Consider the following 20,476-nt stretch of genomic DNA (forward strand, 5'->3'; position numbering starts at 1 on the left):
AAATCTATCTGTTTATGGTCTACTATCTTATTGAGTAAACAAATTGATTTTTTCCAGAAAAATTTTTCTTGGCAATAAAACAAATTTCTAGAGATAAAGAAAATTCATAAATTCAAATATGGGGCCTCTTAATTATAAATATGTGGCCCCTCTCAGAAATGCAGGGGGGCTAAAGCCCACTTCAGCCCACCCTTAGCGCCGCTACTGGTGTTAATGCAAAGGCGATAATTTAACGTTTATTGCTTTAAGAGCTGGCGGTTAGTCAAGTGGCTCTCTGTGCTTTGTTGATGGTAAGGTTTTTGCTCCTTGTAAATATATTTGGTGTGGATATTTGGATATCTACGATTTCTAACGCAGTCAATGATTTCCTGGGTGTGCGAGTCATTATATGATATTGGAAATTGGATGGCATTGGTCTTTTTCATGCGGTATGTGTCACAACGTCAACTGGAAGTCTACGAGTGTTGAAATAAAATGAGCGTTAAAGATGCGGCAAGTATTTCGTAAGCGAGAAAAATACAAATACCATCTGTAGATATTTCTTTCATTAAAATTTGCTTCGTATTATATTCAACTGATAAACTTGTACTATAAAAAGGGTTAAATTCAATTGTGCATTGTTTTAGTACGTCTGAATCACTGTTGTAATTACTTAATTTATAATATTTTGAATAAATTAAAATCGGTTATTTCGTCTCATTTATTTTAATTTTAATTAAAATTTTATACCGGGCGGGATGGAACCGGGATTACGTTTTTAGTAAATAACCTTGAATTGCGGAGATATATCTTTAAGGTTCATCTCGAGAAATTAATACCACTAGGGACAATTCTTCCGAGGAGAGGTATATTTTGGCAAACTTGCCAACTTGTTAGTTCATATAGAGCCACCTATCGGCCAACGCATGAAGTTCTATTAATTGTCTGCAGACGTTTTATATTCAAAATCAACAAAATTCAGTAACGAAATATTGGCATTTTAATTTTAATTTATAGGGAATATAACGTCTAGTATTTATTAACACCCCCTCCACAAGGATCACAATATTGAACTTTCCCGCCTAAGGCTTTTGACATTTTTGGAGCTAGTAATTGGTTTTAGTGGCATTAATTGTTGCGCCATGGACTGATTAACGACCCCCATAAAATAAGTGGCCCCCATTACAAGCAGGGTCCCCGAAACGAGTTTCACGGGTGGGCCCCTGAGACCTTAGTTACGCCACTGAGTCGAATATCATAACATTAACTGCAAACGGCTAATAGCGATTTCTAGTGCCAGCTCTCAAATACGTAATATAATTGAGCGTATAACATCATCAGTTTTATTTCATGGTATCAGAAGTTTAGAAATATTTCTCTTATATACTAGAGAAGTATACATCTAGGCCATTAAAATGAAACAAGTAACTTCGCCGGCTCGACGCATTCCGTTGAAAGCGAATTTACCTCCAAATCGCGGATGTGTACACCGCATCCCCTATTACTTTGCATACAGATGTAAAATGTAAATTTAACAGATAAGTTAAATAGTATTAGAAAATGTATAAGACGGTCTATGCCGCCCACTATTTTCTCTTCCCAAACGTTTTATGAAAAAATAACCGAGAGCGTAGGTACACGTTTCAACTTTCAAGCGAATAACTTTTGCAAGATAAGTAGATGACTACTTCTTTCGTATGAGATATGGTTTCTAAAAAGCGAGGCTTCATTTTTCGCTTTGTTTTTGACCATTACGCTAAATTAGTTTGATATCGCCTTCTGCATAATAAATACTTCAGGCTACGCTTTGTTTTTTAGTTTATTCCATGCTATGACCAAAGACTATATAATCAGGAACATTCTATAGAACAATGTTCCTGGCATTACTGATATGATTGAGACATAAATTTGGCTGAAACTGCCTTTACGTTTAGTCACGTGCTCAGCTCCCCCCCCCCTTCTCGTTCTCTCTCTTCCCTGGCTTAACCGTTTCCTAGGCTACCGAGTTCTTGTTTATCAACAACTCATGCGTTTGTCATCTGCACGTGGCCAGATTTCGTAATGGAAACGGAAATTTTCACAAATACTAGGCAAAAAAGCGCGAAACCATTAAAGATGGAAAACAGTACTTCATCTGCAAGACCTGTTAGCCGAACTGCAACTGTTAGCTCAGCTGCTTCTGGAACTGACTTATCAGTTGAAAATAATGAAGCCAAGAAACCCCGTTCCAAAAAAGGTACCAATACCAAATAAACCAAAGATAATATTTTTCCTTTAGAACAAGCTTAAGTTAATGTTAATAAAAATATTTATTTTAGCACCGGAGCTACCTGCTATGGAACGGAGGAATTGGCTCATTCATTTGCATTATGTGCGGAAAGAATTTGATATTTGTAGGACTTTAATCCAAGAACAGTTGGATGAAACTCACGGAGAATATGCCTTGTACATTAAAGGTACTTTAATCATCAAATATTTGTATTAATAATATTCACACAAAGAGTATTCAAAACTTTTTTTTTATATAATTTATGTAGGTTTGATTTTAAGGCAAGAAGGACTAATTCAAGAGTCCTTGGAACTTTTTCAAACTTGTTCAGTTTTGAATGCTTCAAGCGAGCATTTGAAACAAGTAGCCAGATCTTTGTAAGTTGAAGCAGGGATAAATTTTCAATAGGTACTTCAATATATTTCCCCCGCACGAAGATAATTTTAGCAGAAAATTCTCAACTATCATAAATTTATTGAAGCACCTATTGAACAAGGTTTTTATAGGTATTTACTCGGGCGTCACAAAGCTGCAATTGATGTTTACGATGAAGCTGCCAGATTATGTTCTAAAGATTGGGAAATTTGCCATAATCTTGGAGTCTGTTACATGTTTCTTCAAAAATACGAGGAGGCCAGGGATCAATTCCAACAAGCTTTGCAATTAAGGCCACACGAACAAACATTTTTGGCATTGGGAAGGCTGAGTCTTCTTCAAGGTGATGTCAAAGGGGCCATAACCGTGTATCGTAGAGCCGTTGAGTAAGTTAAAAGTTTTGTTAATTAAAAACCTTTCTGAGAATGTACAAGTCTTATCTTCCAAACTCGCCACTATTATATAATCTAATTCGTCAATTTTATTTAACTTTTAATTTTGTTCATGTAACTTTATTGAAAGCTGAATTTAATGATATAATCGAATTCGTAGCTTGCACGTGGGTGTGGCGGTAGAGTCTCAAGTATTTTCTAAAAATATTTAAAGATGGCGTTACTGTTTAAGTCAGGTCTTGGTAATACCTGGGGTCCGAGATACCCATACACTCTAGAGAAAAATGATTTTAGAAATCTTGAAATCCACTTCAAAATCCTGAAATCTGGGTGAAATCAGTTTCAAAACCTCAAAATCAGCCCAAAAAACCAGAAATCCTAAAATCAGTTTCTGATTTCTGAAATCACTTTGCAAATGTCGGACCCCTCGTCATTTGGCTTCTGTAATCCGGTCGACTTGTACATTCTCAGTAACCTAAATACGTTTTATCTATCATAACAATTCTACTCAAAATACAGGATATATCCAGAAAATCCAGATTTGGGGACAAAATTAGGCCTTTTATACATGCAAGTATGTTGTCTTCAGCAATTAATGTGAATTTTTTTAATTTTGGAAAACATTCAAATTTAACAGATTTTTTTTCCGATATTACTAATCGATACCGAATTTTAACGAAATTACTAATGGATTTCGATTTTACCGATATTTCTAATAGATTCCGATTTTTACCGATATTACTAATCGATTCCGATTATTACCGATATTTCAAATAGAATCCGATTTTTACCGATATTTCAAATAGATTCCGATTTTTACCGATATTTCAAATAGATTCCGATTTTTACCGATATTACTAATCGATTCCAATTATTACCGATATTACTAATCGATTCCAATTTTTACCGATATTACTAATCAATTCCGATTTTTACCGATATTACTAATCGATTCCAATTTTTACCGATATTACTAATCGTTTCCGATTTTTACCGACATTACTAATCGTTTCCGAATTTACCAATAATGATAATCGTTTCCGAATTTACCAATAATGATAATCGATTCCGAATTTTACCATTTTTTATTAATCGATACCGATTGTTACCGATATTACTTATCGATTCCGATATTAGTAATCGATTCCGAACTTACCAATAATGATAATCGATTCCGAATTTTACCATTTTTTATTAATCGATACCGATTGTTATCGATATTACTAATCGATACCGATTTTTACGGATATTACTAATCGATACCGATTTGTACCGATATTACTAATCGATACCGATATTACTAATCGATACCGATTTTTACCAATATCGATTGAAAAGAAACCAGAAAATGCTGCTAAAAGTTTTAAGCTATCTCAAAAGCGTAATCTATCCCACCTCGGGAAAAATATCGGTATCGGTAATTTTTACCGATTAAAAACTTTCGACGAGACCGTAGAATTGGTAACCAATACCAAATGTGTATAATATTGTAACATAAGTGTGACACTTCCTATTCTTCACATGCAAAAGTTTTACTGCGAGCTATTCACAAGACACATTGCATTGCGTGATTCGTCGCCGTTTTGCGTCCGCTTGCTAACGCGTCACACGTAGCCTTTGACAGCGCCTCGCTAGGGGGAGATTTTCTTCTGGTGATGACGTCACTTAGTTACTAGCTCTCAGTAAAATATTTCCCTAAGTGACAAACTTATGAAACAATAATAATACCCATCTCATATCGGTTTTTGCCCATCGCCGAAATTTTTAAAACAAATGTGATTCTTAATATAAAGTTTTGTTTGTCAGTGTGGAATGTATCAAAAAGCATTTGAAAGGTTGGGATCTGCCTTGACTTTTGACCCGACCTGCGTTGCAGCCATAATGGCAGCTGGAAGTATCATGCAAGCTCACGGAGACTATGATGTTGCACTAGCTAAATATAGAGTTATCGCAGCTAATGTCATTCCAGAAAATGCCGCATTATGGAATAACATCGGAATGTGTTTTTTTGGAAAAAAGAAATATGTTGCTGTAAGAGTTAATTTTTCATTATTTTTATATTTATTTAAATCAATATTATCATTTAGGCTGTTAGTTGTCTTAAACGTGGAAATTATTTGGCACCTTTTGATTGGCAAATTCTTCATAATTTGGGCCTTGTTCATTTGACAATGCAACAATTTGCATCAGCTTTCCATTTTCTGAGTGCCGCAGCCAATTTGAACCCTCTATGTGGAAGGATATATATGCTTTTAGGCAGTTACGTACTATTTTCTTATTTTATTTATAAATTGAACAATATGATCAAGGACAATAATATTATTATATAAGGCATAAACCCACAGGTCGCCCTTTATGCATTTCGTCAAATCTTCCTTAAAGGGATCCATCACTCACAACAGGGGGAGGCATAGGGGTAACCAGTGGCGTAGCCGGGGGGGGGGGAGTACAGGGGGCACATGCCACTGGGGGTAACATAAAATCCAGACTTGCAGTGTGCTTCAAAACCAGTTTTTTTGTGACCCCTATGCCTTCCCCTGTTGTGAGTGAGGGATCCCTTTAAGGCATAAAACCCCAGATCGCCCTTTATGCATTTCCTCAAATTGTCCTTTAGACATAAAACGCCTAATCGCCCTTTATGCATTTCCTCAAATCGGCCTTCAGGCATAAAACCCCTAATCGCCCTTTATGATTTTCCTCAAACCGTCCTTTAGGCCTAAAACCCCTAATCGCCCTTAATGCATTTCCTCAAATCATCCATTAGGCATAAAACCCCTAATCGTCCTTTAAGCTTTTCTTCAAATCTTCCTTTAGGCCTAAAACCCCTAATCGCCCTTTATGATTTTCCTCAAATCGTCCTTTAGGCCTAAAACCCCTAATCGCCCTTAAAGGGAATAGAACCTCCAACGCGTTCTTTATGGAAGACCGCATCAATTTCCGGTATTCCCTTCACAATCAGCGATTATCAGCGCCGCAAGTGTGAAAAGGCATGGGAGGCAGCGGACAATATTGGAACCCTCGGAGGGCGACAGAAATACCAGAGGTTATATTCCCTTTAATGCATTTCCTCAAACCATCCATTAGGCATAAAACCCCTAATCGCCCTTTACGCATTTCCTCAAATCTTCCTTTAGGCATAAAACCCCTAATCGCCCTTTATGCATTTCCTCAAATCGTCCTTTAGGCATAAAACCCCTAATCGCTCTTTATGTATTTTCTCGAATATTCCTTAGGCATAAAACCCCTAATCGTCCTTTACGCATTTCCTCAAATCTTCCTTTAGGCATAAAACCCCTAATCGCCCTTTATGCATTTCCTCAAATCGTCCTTTAGGCATAAAACCCCTAATCGCTCTTTATGTATTTTCTCGAATATTCCTTAGGCATAAAACCCCTAATCGTCCTTTACGCATTTCCTCAAATCTTCCTTTAGGCATAAAACCCCTAATCGCCCTTTATGCATTTCCTCAAATCGTCCTTTAGGCATAAAACCCCTAATCGCTCTTTATGTATTTTCTCGAATATTCCTTAGGCATAAAACCCCTAATCGGCATTTACGCATTTCCTCAAATCTTCCTTTAGGCATAAAACCCCTAATCACCCTTTACGCATTTCCTCAAATCTTCCTTTAGGCATAAAACCCCTAATCGTTCTTTATGTATTTTCTCGAATATTCCTTAGGCATAAAACCCCTAATCGCCCTTTATGATTTTCCTCAAATCGTCCTTTAGGCCTAAAACCCCTAATCGCCCTTTATGCATTTCCTCAAATCTTCCTTTAGGCTTAAAACCCCTAATCGCCCTTTAGGCATTTCATCAAATCTTCCTTTAGGCATAAATCTCTTTATAGCCCTTTATGCATTTCCTCAAATCTTCCTTTATGCATAAAACCCCTAATCGCCCTGAATGCATTTCCTCAAATCTCACTTTAGGCATAAAACCCCTAATCGTCTTATATGCATTTTCTCAAATCTTCCTTAAAAGTTCAGATATGCCCAATTTTTATGGGTTCTTGGTATATCTATCTCTGACATGTATGGTTAAATAGAATATAAACTAATACCGATCGAATGACTTCTTAATTACATTTTTCTCTACTGGCATTAAAGAGAAATCTATGAGCTCCTCGGTTCCACTGGCATGACTAGATTTTTATCGAGTGCCGTTGAGGACAAATGGACGTTTCACACATTGTTATTTGGGGGAAGTAAAATGCCTTTGTTATTAAAGGGGTTTTCCCCTTTCTATAAAAATTTGTTGAGTTTAAAACGCGCGTCTCTTGAAGTCAAGGGACAAAGTCCATAGAAATGAAGTTCGGGACTCTGAAACCAGACACTGGGTGGGGGTTTTGGTCTTTGTCAAATTTGTTTTTTTTAGGTGGAAATCATTTATTGGCGAAACGTACGGACATGTGGTCCTAAACATCGGGATTCCCAATTTAAAGTTATAAACTTTAGGGGATAAGTTAGTTTTGAAAATGAATCCGTGCTTAAGGCGAATATAACCTGCAAAGCAATGTTTATGGGAGACCCCTTTTTTTTCAAATTACCGTGTACAGTGGCGCCAAACATTTCTAAAGCCAAAGGCAAGAGCGGCCAGAGCTGCAAACGTTGGTGTTTCACACCCAATACCTGAGGTTATATTCCCGTTAATATGTGACAACGACTTAGAAGGCGCGGACGTCGGACGATTAGAAGCAATCGTTCAGTCTAGCATTCGACGAAATAATAATAAATAAAAGCGGTCGAGATTTTCGCCTATTTTAAGGGCAATTTTACTAGTTTTCGCCGGTCTTAAGCCCCATTTTCATGCTCGCTGGTAGCGGGTAAAAATCGACAAACTCCGCTTCAGCTATACACTTTTTCACTTTCCGCTTCGATCTGTTTCAAACAGATATTTTAGCTTTATTTTCACGCTTGCGAGTGGCGGAAGCGAATTTTGACGATTTTTATCCGCTACCAGCGAGCATGAAAATGGGGCTTAATAGTCGGTTTTTGCCGCCGTTTTCGCCGAAATTTTCCCCCATAGATTTACCTTAATTTCCTTTAGTGTCACTGCATATGTCTCTTCTCTTTATTTTCAATCTTAGATTTAGGCAATATATTTATTTTTTACAAAAGGTAACTATTTGTTTTTTAATTAAAAAAACATTTAAGATAAAGTTTATCTCTGTCAAAAAATTGAATGGGTTGCCATTGGGGGCACAGTAGGGGGACTACAAAGGGGATGAATTTTTTAGTTTTTCTGACTGAAAATATTTACGACGCAAATTTCGCCGTTTTCAATGGTTTTCGCCGCTTTTTCGCCGGTTTTAAAATTTCTGGTGCTCACCAAGACAGTTTTCGCCGAAAACGCCCCTAAATATCTCAGAAATAACCTTGCATGTACCATTTCTCGATGCATGTACGTAGGAAAAATGATACGAGCAAAAGTAGCCTTAAATCTGCCCAAAAATAAATAAATTTGACGTCAATGAATCGGATTTGCCCCGATTAAGAACTCAAGTAGCTTTTTATTTGCTGAAACAATGCCTGTTTTAGCTTCTGGGATACCAAGGGTAGCGGGGGATGTATTTTTCCTATATGTGTTTGACAATGCACCCCACGCAAGGAGAACGCAGCTAGCCTTTAAACACGCTTACGCTATGTTGTGTACAAATTTCGGGGTAGTAGCATTTGTCCGAATTTCATTCGTCCGAATAGTGTCGCGTTTGTCCGAATACTCATTTGTCCACACTCGAAAACCGAAATTGATAAAAGTAAAATATAAAAATTTTGGCCTCAAAAAGTCAAGGAAAACCTCTTTAAATAGTTAGGGAAAACAGGGAATTCGAATCTGAAAATTTTGTGGCAACCCTGTAGTAAGACTACTGCTAATCACGCTCTCTAGACACGCTTACGCCAGAGCACCAAGAGCCAACATGATGACTCAGGCTGCTCTGATGACAGTTCTATTCAAAGAATCACGCGAATTGAAACAACTGCTCTCACAGAATCTACCCGAGCTTTACGATACAATTTTAAAGAACCAAATTACGTTTAACGAATTGTCACAGTGTTACCGGGAAACTATAGAGGTATACACGTGGAATGTATAAGGTTCCATTGGGACGGTGATACGAAAGCGCGTCAAGAAAAAGGCGGGGCTTAACTACGTCAAGTGTAAGACGTAACACGACATTTCAAATTCATTGGCTCGAGGTTTGACGCGAAAAGAATGCGTCGTCATGGTAACAAATAGGCGATCTTCCCGCGCAAAAAAACAATGGATTTAATAACCTCAATTTATTATCGTACTTAATATTTTGAAGTAATTATAATGTTCTTCGCGAAAGAAGTGTAGTGATACTTAATTTCAGGTATTTGTATGGTTATAAAAGAGATAATCAGGTAAGCTAATAATAATTGAGTTGGGAATAAATAGAGGTACAACTAAATCCGGCTGGCGCGGGACTAATTTCGTTCAATAAAGAGACCTTATCAACTTTATCGTTCTACCGTGGCGGCATCTGTCTCTAGTGGTGGCAACTATATTGCAATTGATTTTTTTCGCGAATCTGATGCGAAATTGAAATGTATGATTACTCGTAACAAACAAACCTTTGAAGTTGTTTAAAAATAATTTTATTCTGTCAACACGATCCTTTTTAACTCAAGTTACGGTGAGTTTGCTAATAATTATTTATTTTTAGCCATACAACTTTACAAAATTTAGATGGCGCTACCGCCTAATTATAAAGATGAATTTCGTACAGTCTTATCCATAGATATAGGAAACGTATATAAAGGTCTAGATAAAATATTTCAAAGGGAGTGAATACGGAGGTGACAGCTAGCAGAAACGCGTAATTTCTGCAGGCTATCCCTAAAAGGCGCTATCTATCGGTAAGAAAGCTCGTGCTATCGTCGCGAGAGCAATTGTCTCCTGCTTAAAAATGATACTAAAAGTCACCAACAGATGGTGTCTAAAGACTGCGGCCTGCGGAAAGGTCAAGCACTTAGTACTAAAATGCTAAGAGAGCTCGCGCTCTTGGTCACGTGCCTTCCTCGGTGTCTGCTAGGTGTCAATTCCGTATTTTATGTTAGGCTTAGACGCCCCGAAATTTATCTAGACCTTTATATACATTTCTTATATCTATGGTCTTATCAGAACAGGTCCCGCGTAACCATGGCAACCGTAATTGTAATTTTAGCAGTATTATTCCCAATTCAATACTAATAATATAATAACCATGACTAGGCTTAATGACGAGTTTTCGTCGAATGAGGGTAGCGAGGCGCGCGAGTTTTTCTCGTGAGTTTTCCCACTTTAAGACACGCCCGTTTCTACGAGCTTCATTACGGCCGTAAAAATCTTCCTTAGACATTCCAAATGTATACCTATATAGTTTCCTGGTGTTACCCTTTTGTTAGATAAATTTTCAAATACTTGTGATTCAATAAAATCTCAAAGTCGCGCTTCAAAACTTTGGATTCAGTACATCGACCTTGTACAAAAGTTTATTTTCACTGAACGCACCGGGAAATGCTTCCATTTTTTCATGCAAAAATTAAAGTTCGTGCAAAACGGGTTTTTTACAATATGTGCATAGAACAATCTCTCGCGCGTTGTTTTGATACAGGAATCCATAGCTCTACTAGGAATGCTTATCGCGGCAGATTTTCGTCTCGATTTGGCTGACGGTTTTTTTTGACGTCACTATGTTAACTTAACAAACAACAACGTGAGAGGGGAGCGCGTGCAAAGGGGATATTTTATCTCGTAGGCGGGGCCAAAGCCGCCAGAGTGATCTTACCAAACGCTATACGGCGGGATAAGCATTCCAAGTAGAGATATGGATTCCTGTTTGAAGTCAATGGGAGAGGAATCACCGATAGCACAATAATCAACTGGATTCTGTGTACATCAGCGTTACAGTATTTTCCGAAAACATCTTCAGATTTTAACGAAGAACACGTAGAGCCGTGTGAAAGTAGAAAAGCTAGAGATTTAAAGGTCGTTCGAAAATTCACTGACTGGTTAACTGATCGTACGCCATTTGGAATTAAATCAGGGGACTTAATCTGCTTATCGTCCGGATTGATCGTTGTTAAAAATGTAACAAGCGATAATGCTTACGAAATCGGATGGTGGTTAATCAAGTAAATGGCTGGAGTAAATTTCCACGACTTGAAGTTGCGAAGAAAAGACACGGTTACCACAATGGCTTTCGCGAAATTGAGTGTCAATGTCAGAAATGAAATGGTAAAGGTCTCCTTGGAACAGCTATTTAACCGCTTAATCCGTGTTTGCCAAAGTCAAGAAGATCTATAATAATATTTCATATATGAGCTAGTTCTACGTCCGATTTCTTTGTTTGATGATGTAACTTTTCGTAAAGGAACTAAACCTTCCCTTGACCGCTTAAATTGTTCCAGAGAACACTATACCAAAAGACGTGGCTGTAATTTTAAATGGTGGTCATTTATTCCATAGCTTAGTATGGCAAAAACCAGGTCTATTTAAAAATATTCTCGAATGTTATGTAAAGGGTGTTAACAATCACATGGGATGTAACTGCACGGTTGTATTTGTGCGACCATCAGTAGTAGGGTACTGCTACCCATGCTGGATTTGTCACCTGTCCGGGCTAGGTGGATGTTGGCGTAGGGCACTATGATGATAGGCCTCCGGTGGTATGGTCTCTGTTACTAGGTACAACGGGCTATAAATTCTGACACACTGATGGTTACCCAAATAAACCTACATCGAGCATCGAGCACCTTCGACGTACTTACAACAGATCGTCACCAGAGACTCGTTTTACCACTAGGACTATGACATGCACGGACGAACCGTTAAAGGGAATATAACCTCTGGTATTTCTGTCGCCCTCCGAGGGTTCCAATATTGTCCGCTGTCTCCCATGGATTTTCACCTTTGCGGCGCTGATAATCGCTGATTGTGAAGGGAATAAAGGAAATTGATGGGGTCTTCCATAAAGAACGCGTTGGAGGTTCTATTCCCTTTAAATTTAGTATGTTGGCAATGGCAAAATAGGATGCAAGCAATCTTGTGGTTATCGAAAGAGCGCGATGTTTTGTACGGCAATATGTGTGGTCAATGTAACGGATTGTCTTGTACCACGGCCAACTTTGACACTCGCGCAATAGCGGCCAACCCATTCGCTGAAATTCCATGAACAAGGATTTTCCCGCTATAAACTATCGGCGTTCAGCGCCAAGCTCGTTTTTACAAAAACTATTCCAAAAATAAATCCGCTAGGGGCGCTCGACGCCGAGAGATATTTTTGTTCGTAGGTTAACTCTTTTCACTCATCGTAGGAAAATGGGGAAAAACAGGCATACTTCTCAACTCATCCCCCCCACAACTCCCTTAACATTTTTGCATAACTTTTTGAAACTATATCTGTATATATATTGTAGTATTAATTAATAAATGCTAAAATTTAGCAAAATTGTTGATATAAATTATTTTCCCGCCAAACGAGAAATACAGATTTCTTATTCAATAATAAAATGTAGCCATGGCCATAACCTTTAAAGGGAATAGAACCTTATTCCCTTCACAATCAGTGATTATCAGCGCCGCAAGTGTGAAAAGCCATGGGAGGCAGCGGACATTATTGGAACCCTCGGAGGGCGACAGAAATACAAGAGGTTATATTCCGTTTAAAGCTGGTTTCACACTCGACGGAAAATAGCAGCGTAAAGTTGAACGTTAGCGGTATATCGAATGGGAATCATTTGTCAGCTCGGCGTTTACTATCGTCTTTCCGGCATATTTTCCGTCGAGTGTGAAACCAGCTTAAAACGAAAGCTCAATTTTCTCTATATTCTGCCGTTCCGAAGTTGCAGTGTATAAATCTAAACTGTTGGTTTGCCAACTTTGGGGGCATAATAGGGGAGCGGCACTCAAAATCATGGGCACTTTTCAGATTTTGCTTAACTAGTCATGTCATCCTACAAAAATTCAGCTGATTATCATTATTATAAGTCGACGTTACTTAAAAATCAGCGATGATTCATATGGGTCAAAAAATAATTTCAATGTCCCATACGCATTTTCTTTTTTTAGTTACCTTGAGAAATCTGGATGACATGATGAATGCGAAAAACGCCTATCAACAGGCAGTTATTCGTGAGCAGTTAAGTACACAAAATCCCTTTTAAAACAAATTTATACTTATTAAAATATTTTTTTTTAGAAATGATCCAATGATCTATATTAACTATGCAATATTCCTATTTAATTTGGGTGAGAAAGAGACCAGCACTGATCAATTTAGAAAATTCACCGCAGCCTGGATAAAAAACCAAAAGCAAGGTGCAACCGAAGAAGATCAAGTAAACATTTTATCTCTCACAGACCAAAAATTAGTTGGGGCAATCTTCATAAGTAGTCTAAAGGGGGGTGGGGCAATCTTCATAAGTAGTCTAAAGGGGCGTGGGGCAATCTTCATGAGTAGTCTAAAGGGGGGTGGGACAATCTTCATAAGTAGTCTAAAGGGGGGTGGGACAATCTTCATGAGTAGCCTAAAGGGGGGTGGGGCAATCTTCATGAGTAGCCTAAAGGGGGGTTAGGCAATCTTCATAAGTAGTCTAATGGGGGGTGGGGCAATCTTCATGAGTAGCCTAAAGGGGGGTTAGGCAATCTTCATAAGTAGTCTAAAGGGGGGTGGGGCAATATTTATAAGTAGTCTAAAGGGAGGGGTGAAGAAATCTTCATAAGTAGTCTAAAGGGGGGTGGGACAATCTTCATAAGTAGTCTAAAGGGGGGTGGGACAATCTTCATAAGTAGTCTAAAGGGGGGTGGGACAATCTTCATGAGTAGCCTAAAGGGGGGTGGGGCAATCTTCATGAGTAGTCTAAAGGGGGGTGGGGCAATCTTCATGAGTAGCCTAAAGGGGGGTTAGGCAATCTTCATAAGTAGTCTAAAGGGGGGTGGGGCAGTCTTCATAAGTAGTCTAAAGGGGTGTGGGGCAATCTTCATAAGTAGTCTAAAGGGGGGTGGGACAATCTTCATAAGTAGTCTAAAGGGGGGTGGGACAATCTTCATAAGTAGTCTAAAGGGGGGTGGGGCAATCTTCATAAGTAGTCTAAAGGGGGTGGGATAATCTTCAGTGGCGGTGCCAGGGATATACAACGCAGGTTATAGCTTACCTTTCATTTTACCCAAGAAGGGCCATTTACTTTTTGTAAAATTTGTAAAAATCGAAAAGAAAGCCCACATTTGAGAAACAATAATATCCCACGCCTCTTAAAATCCTGGCGCCGCCACTGGCAATCTTCATACGTAGGCTTAGGAGGGTGGGGGTAATCTTCATAGCTGCATTAGTGCATTCATAACTCATGAATTGTCATGTCCTTCCCACCTGCAAGACAACTGTAAGACGTGTGGGAGTGGACAAAAAGAAGCAAATACGGGATCCGGCGATGCGCATTTTCGAGGGGGAATAAATGAGAACGGAACGATGTGTTTTCGACGGAAGTCGTTTGAAATCCGTTTCCGTTTGTTAATTACCTGTATGCAAAAGAAACCAATCCAAGATCGAAGTTTCAAATCGCGTTTGAATCAAAACGCGTTTTTAGGCCTAGTATTAAAAGCAGGAGTTTCATGTTTGTTACGGAAGTTTCAAGAATCTCCCGCTCGTTGTGTGGGGGTCGTAAAAGTCATTTGTGGTCAGAAAAATGTCGAAGTGATATATCCAGCCGGGAGTAGTGGCTCACTCCTGTAATCCCAGGCGACCGGGAGGCAGAGTTTGTGGATGGCCGTGTGAGGACGACCACCAGTCTACCAACGGGTGGTCGGAATACTTCCGCCACGGGTGTCCCCACGTATCCCCCCGTTGGCGTGGCCGTTACACATATCTCGCCCTGATTAATCAGATGGTGTCTTCGCCGGGCTCGCGGTCTTCTCAGACTCAATCAGCCCTTTCTTCTTTGAATAAAAAAAAAGTGATCTATCCAGGTAACACTATTATTAATCCAAGCTTGCGGGTAGCGTTGTAACCAAACCTCCTAAAAGTTCATTATCTCTGAAAACTATGAATGGGGAATAAGGTTCAAAGTAGAGGCTTTCCGTTGTTTATTTACTTTTGCTAGTAGTTAATAAAATTGCATGCATTCCCCCCGTGACGATACTGTAATTGTAGTTTTGTTTTTAAGGTTGTCGAAGCGGCTAATACTTTGGCGGACTCTCTCTCTTTGAAAGAGGAATTACCGTGGCATAAACATCCTCGTCCAGTTTCGGCCATCGCCATTCCTCCACCTCTACCAGCACCACAGACACTTGATGATGAAGAAACTGTACCGAAGATGATATAATGTTTTATCTTTACTACTTAAAGGGATTTCCACCTCAACTGACAAGGGTTAGCATCGAGCTTGAATGCTTGATGATAGAAAAACTTGACGCAAAGGTTCAGTAGTGAGAATGTACTGAATTTTTTCTTCCTTCTATTATCAAAAGTAGCATAAGACCCAAAAGTGTGTCAGAACGCTATAGTAGTTAGAGTTTGTCGCAAAGTAAAACAGGGAAACGAAGGGGGGGTCGGAAAGTACGTCATCAAAATCGAGGTACTCCAGCGCCGCCGAGTGAGGCGTTTTAAAACGTATGTCTACGGGCGAGTAAATCGCAGAGAGAAAATCGCGCCAGACTTGATTAAATATCATGTTGCTAGTACTATTCCAACTAGTAGGTTATTGTAGTCTATAGTGTGATTAGGTCTCACTAGAAATTTTAATAGGCGCGAAGGTACAGCTTACACACTTTTGGGTCTTATGCAACTTTTGCTATTATCTATAAAAAAAACGTCTTCTAACCCCTTTCTTCCGGTTAGAGCTCTGCGTAACAGATAAATTTACTGACAAAATTTTGATTAATCGTAAATATTTTGGTTAACTGTTTATTTATGGATATTATACCTGGATAAACAACGATTTAACATGCAAAAATAAAATACGTGGTTAATTTTTATCCAAACGCCGAACTCTACTTCCGGTTGCGTATCTTAAACAAACAAGCTAGTCACATTAGTCTAATAACCCGATCTGGTATCCCTTTAAACAAACAAGCTAGTCACATTAGTCTAATAACCCGATCTGGTATCCCTTTAAACAAACAAGCTAGTCACATTAGTCTAATAACCCGATCTGGTATCCCTTTAAACAAACAAGCTAGTCACATTAGTCTAATAACCCGATCTGGTATCCCTTTAAACAAACAAGCTAGTCACATTAGTCTAATTACCCGATCTCATCCTATCCCGTTGAGCATCACTCTCCTTCCAGTCCGTGGCGCCATCCCTATATACATTATTGAACTATTTATTAGTTAAATTATGGTATAGAACTAGGATGGCAGTAATTTTTTCAGATTATTTCACAATAATTGTTGTCGTTTCCATAAAGTTATTTTGTATTCACTGAAAAAGACTGTTACAAATATTTATATATTGAAAAAACACTCAAAAGTGGCAAATTTATCACAATGATAGGGTTTATTAATGAAAGAGATAATTTCATTTTATTTTGAAAAAGTTCCTTTTTAATTTTTAAAAGATAGTTAAAACTCTAGCAATACGCAAGTCAAATTAAAATATAAAAAAATTGACAAATTAAAAAACAAAAACCAATTAAAAATGAATTATTGATTCTAAGAATTAATGCCCACTAAATTTGACATATTTTGCTTCTAAGAAAGATTCATCAATCATTATATAATTTAGTGTCTAAGGCCTTAGGCCAACACCATAAGTTTGTTCTCAAAAGAATTATATAAAATTGGTAATTAGTTACCAATTACCGTAGCAGCCCGTTGAAATTTTAGTATAATTATAAATTTTTTTAAATAACTACTATCCATAGTTTTCCTTCGAAGACTTTCGTGTCTTGGACTAGCTAAAATTTGTATTCCATATTAATGAAGCACCTTTAGAATATCTTCCAACTCTATAGTCACGTGCCTTCTAATTCTAATTACCGGTATAACTTTTATTAAAGATATTATTACAATTAATAGGGGATTAATTACTACCAATTTGGAAATCTGTCACTTAACTAGTAAAATAACCCTTTTTCGTATGAATTTGCAAAAATACAGATCACCTTATGACAAAAAGTTTGTATTTTGACTGGGTGGAAATTTGTGGAATAGTTTAAGAGTCCTATTTAGCAAAAACAAGAGTCTTGAGGTTGGTCTTGGGCAGTCACTTTGAAGGAATCTTTAAAAAATAAGCAAATTTATTTCTTTAAAAAGCTAACGCGATTAATCACTTAGCTGGGGTTTTGGTTAAAAAGGACAAAGTGTTTGTGCGGCAAACCAAAATAAAGCAGCTAATATTGTTTCCCATTGGAATGCTCAAAGATTGCTGCAAATTTTTATATAAGCACCTTGTCTACTTATTTTTCAAGAGCCAAGCAAAATTTTTTATTATTTCTCACATCATTGGCAGTAGGACAGGGTTGCCACAAAATTTTGAGATTCAAATTTCCTGACTATTTTAAGAGATTTTTCCTGACTTTTTAAGGCCAAAATTTTTATTTTATGCTTTACTTATATCAGAAGTTAATAAATTTAAATGGCCTTATATTTCAGTAAAGTTTTCGCAATGATGAAAAAATTACCCAAGGAAATAAATGATAATCATAGAATTTCTCATAGATCTAGAGTTAAATTATCTTCAAAAAGTGCCAAGATAAAATTGAATTCCCTGACTTCTTACAACACAGAGAGTAGCCCAATGGATAATTTAGTTCAAATAAGATATCACGTTCTCAAAGAATGAAAGGATTTGAGAAGGTGGAAGTTATAACCTCATCATGTGATGGAACAATGTACCCTTTTTCCACACGAGCAAGAAGTAACATAATCATTGCGTTTTTTACAAGGGCATACGTTACGTATTTTACCTCTATGACAATTAGTTGAACAAGAACAACTTTCCATATTAATTCTAATTACATTCCAATAAAAGATAACTAGGCAAAACCAATATCAAAATCAGAATTCCCACGAAACGACCAAGTGTTTTGTAAAGTTTCGTATTACCAATAACCTGTCTCCTTCGGTGTTAAAAAAATAGTGCTATCTCACCCCCCCCCCCCCTGTCATCCCCTTAAGAGGCTGATGAAACCCTTTAAAGGGAATATAACCGGCAAAGCAATCTTTATGGAAAACTCTTTCAATTTTTCAAATTTCCCTGTACAGTGGTGCCAAATCTTTTTAAAGTCAAAGGCAAGAGCGGCCAGAGTTTTGGTGTCTAAGGCATTCTCTCATAAAAAAAGAAGAGCGGCCAGAGCTGCAAATACCTGAGGTTATATTCCCTTAAACACTTTTCTTTGGTCAAAAATTATCTAGCAGACCCAAAGTAATTCTTCAAGCAAAATACCTTTGAATTCATTTACAGGGTTCATACAGCTATTGGCAACCCGATTTCCCCAAGAATATTTACCTGATTTTCCAGGTGCAAGATAAATAAAACTAAGATTTATAGAGTAACTCATTTCATTATTGTCATTTAAATTAAATTGGTTCAATATTAGAATATAAAAGAAGAAATTAAGTATGATATGAGGAAAACTTTTACGAAACTGAATGGCGTTCCAGTCCATTTTGAGCACTGCATTAGGGCAAACTTTCTGAAACCTAAAATTTCCCTGATTTTCACAAAAAAATTGGAATTGTCAACTTTTCTGTCGACAATTGAATTCCCTGATATTTCCAGGTTTTCAAGGTTTCCCAGGTCAGTACGAACCGTTATATAATAACCTAATTTAATCAAAGCTTTGCTTAAAACTAGGCTAAGCCATCAATTAGCGAATTTTAAAGACCCAAAAAAAATGACAATGTAGTCCACAGCCAATTAAATTGGAAACAGTTGCTACGTTTAGTCAGTTCTATTCTAAGGACATAGTAGGAAATCTGCAACAAAAATCACCTTTAACTTCTTCCAAGTCTTGTATTCTTCCTTGGCCAACTATAACGTAAAAGGTTGATGAAAGTACTATAATGAGGAAAGCAGCTGTAATCTGAAATAGGGAACTTGGCTTACCTAATTGTCTGGCAATGTCTGTGAACATAGATTCCACACCTTCACCCGTTTTACAGGATGTTTTATAAACACCGCTGATTAAATTGTGACACTGTTCACAAAATATCTCAATATCGGCGTCCGTAACAAAAACCTGACTCGATAGGTCTATTTTATTCCCACAAAGAAATATTTTGGCACCTTCAGCGTACGTTACAATGTCTAATAGATGTTGCGACAATATATTGAAGGAATCTGGATTGTCAAAGCAAAAGACCAGTATCGCAGCTTCAGAAAACTTGTAGTAACTGCAAATGTTTTATTAACACTTATTAAAGTAATAAGATTTTAATTATTAGTAACGTATCAATTGTACCTGCTCGTTACTGATGCTACCCTTTCCATTCCACCCGTGTCCCATAATTGTAGCTGAAATGATGATATTAGATTTGTAATACGAAAAGACGCATTTATTTAGATGTGGACAAATTTTGCTAACTTTAATCTCTCTCCCACTGACTTTGTACACTTTATCAAAATGGTCTAAGCCTAAAGTTGAGCTACGGTCGGTAGAAGTCGTGAATGTGTTAGTGGCAAAGCGACGAAATAGAGAGCTTTTTCCAACTCCATATTCTCCGCAGAGAATGACCTTTAAATCAAATAATTTATAAATAAGCTTGACAATTTTCCACTGACAAAAAGTTATAGAATAACCTTTTGTTCTAAAATCTTTGTAGTGGCCATTTACATATATAATACAGCAGAGTAAAAACTGTAAAAAAAATTTTAATTTAATTAATTATTTATTTAGGGAACAAGTTCTTTGCAAAATTACCAAACTGTGGTTCATATTTGGTACATCTTAATTAGGTTAATTTTTGGCAGGTTTGATCGCCCTAAATTTAGACAAAAATATATTACGTAATATAAGCGATTTTTTTCTAATATACGATGCAGCTTCGCTTCGAATAATAGTTAAACGTTGGGTTAAGCCTCTTTTATTTAAAATTAACCCACGCCATGGAGGCTCCGAAATCCGAATCAGACAAGAAGCCTACGCGCTGTTAGCCCCCAATAGCAAATATCCAATCACATGATAAAGTGGGAGGTTTCTTTTTTTAGTTCCCCAAGAATTTATCTTGCCTGACCGAAGCTATTGTTCTCTGCCCTTATCATCCTTACCATAAGTCTATAATATTTTACACTGATGTCCTTACGTAATAAGTTAACTACAGAGTAGCGCCATAAGTTTATAATGGATTTTGGGCTCATCGTCATAGCTTGAACAATACTTATGCTTGAACTAATTAAAAAAGGGACGTTTCGTACTTTCGGGGCTATAGAATTTATTTCTAACAAGCGCGAATCGAGTGTGGACTGTGTACTAGATACTTTGACGTTTATCATAAAGTTGATATATGACGTGAAGG

At 37.5% G+C, this 20,476-nt stretch overlaps 2 protein-coding genes across 3 annotated transcripts; one reads left to right on the plus strand and one right to left on the minus strand.

The window, feature by feature from the left end:
• Window positions 1-1,961: 1,961 nt before the first annotated feature.
• Window positions 1,962-16,523, plus strand: BBS4 (Bardet-Biedl syndrome 4). The gene is made up of 10 exons (XM_090169099.1): window positions 1,962-2,215; window positions 2,298-2,435; window positions 2,517-2,625; window positions 2,755-3,009; window positions 3,535-3,589; window positions 4,822-5,046; window positions 5,103-5,274; window positions 13,091-13,160; window positions 13,221-13,359; window positions 15,181-16,523. The coding sequence occupies exons 1-10, from the start codon at window positions 2,041-2,043 to the stop codon at window positions 15,337-15,339; spliced, it is 1,497 nt and encodes a 498-aa protein (XP_090025225.1). The 5' UTR covers window positions 1,962-2,040; the 3' UTR covers window positions 15,340-16,523.
• Window position 16,524: 1 nt separating this feature from the next.
• RabX6 (RAS oncogene family member RabX6) lies at window positions 16,525-20,159 on the minus strand. 2 transcript variants are annotated; one of them, XM_090169101.1, is made up of 7 exons: window positions 19,882-20,159; window positions 19,761-19,818; window positions 19,546-19,695; window positions 19,423-19,475; window positions 19,068-19,354; window positions 18,954-18,992; window positions 16,525-17,225 (listed from the first exon to the last, which is right to left on the minus strand). In XM_090169101.1, exons 2-7 carry the CDS (start codon window positions 19,788-19,790, stop codon window positions 17,185-17,187), a joined length of 600 nt encoding a protein of 199 aa, XP_090025227.1. In that variant the 5' UTR covers window positions 19,791-19,818; window positions 19,882-20,159; the 3' UTR covers window positions 16,525-17,184. The 2 variants fall into 2 exon arrangements, with proteins under 2 accessions (XP_090025227.1, XP_090025226.1); XM_090169100.1 differs by having other exon boundaries at window positions 16,528-17,237; window positions 19,882-20,155.
• Between the last annotated feature and the right edge of the window lie 317 nt (window positions 20,160-20,476).

Source organism: Leiobunum rupestre, chromosome 3 (assembly GCF_980474605.1).
Source record: "Leiobunum rupestre chromosome 3, qqLeiRupe1.1.hap1, whole genome shotgun sequence".
NCBI classification, from domain to species: Eukaryota; Metazoa; Arthropoda; class Arachnida; order Opiliones; family Sclerosomatidae; genus Leiobunum; species Leiobunum rupestre.

Bases quoted from the DNA above. Each gene is read 5' to 3' on its own strand.
- RabX6 (XM_090169100.1), bottom strand. From the start codon at position 19,790: ATGGCCACTACAAAGATTTTAGAACAAAAG. The intron at 19,696-19,760 runs GTTATTCTATAA...TTTGATTTAAAG, and splicing joins CAAAGATTTTAGAACAAAAG to GTCATTCTCTGCGGAGAATA. The intron at 19,355-19,422 runs GTACAATTGATA...AAACATTTGCAG, and splicing joins GTAGCATCAGTAACGAGCAG to TTACTACAAGTTTTCTGAAG.
- BBS4 (XM_090169099.1), top strand. From the start codon at position 2,041: ATGGAAACGGAAATTTTCACAAATACTAGGCAAAAAAGCGCGAAACCA. The intron at 3,010-3,534 runs GTAAGTTAAAAG...CTCAAAATACAG, and splicing joins GTGTATCGTAGAGCCGTTGA to GATATATCCAGAAAATCCAG. The intron at 5,275-13,090 runs GTTACGTACTAT...TTCTTTTTTTAG, and splicing joins GATATATATGCTTTTAGGCA to TTACCTTGAGAAATCTGGAT.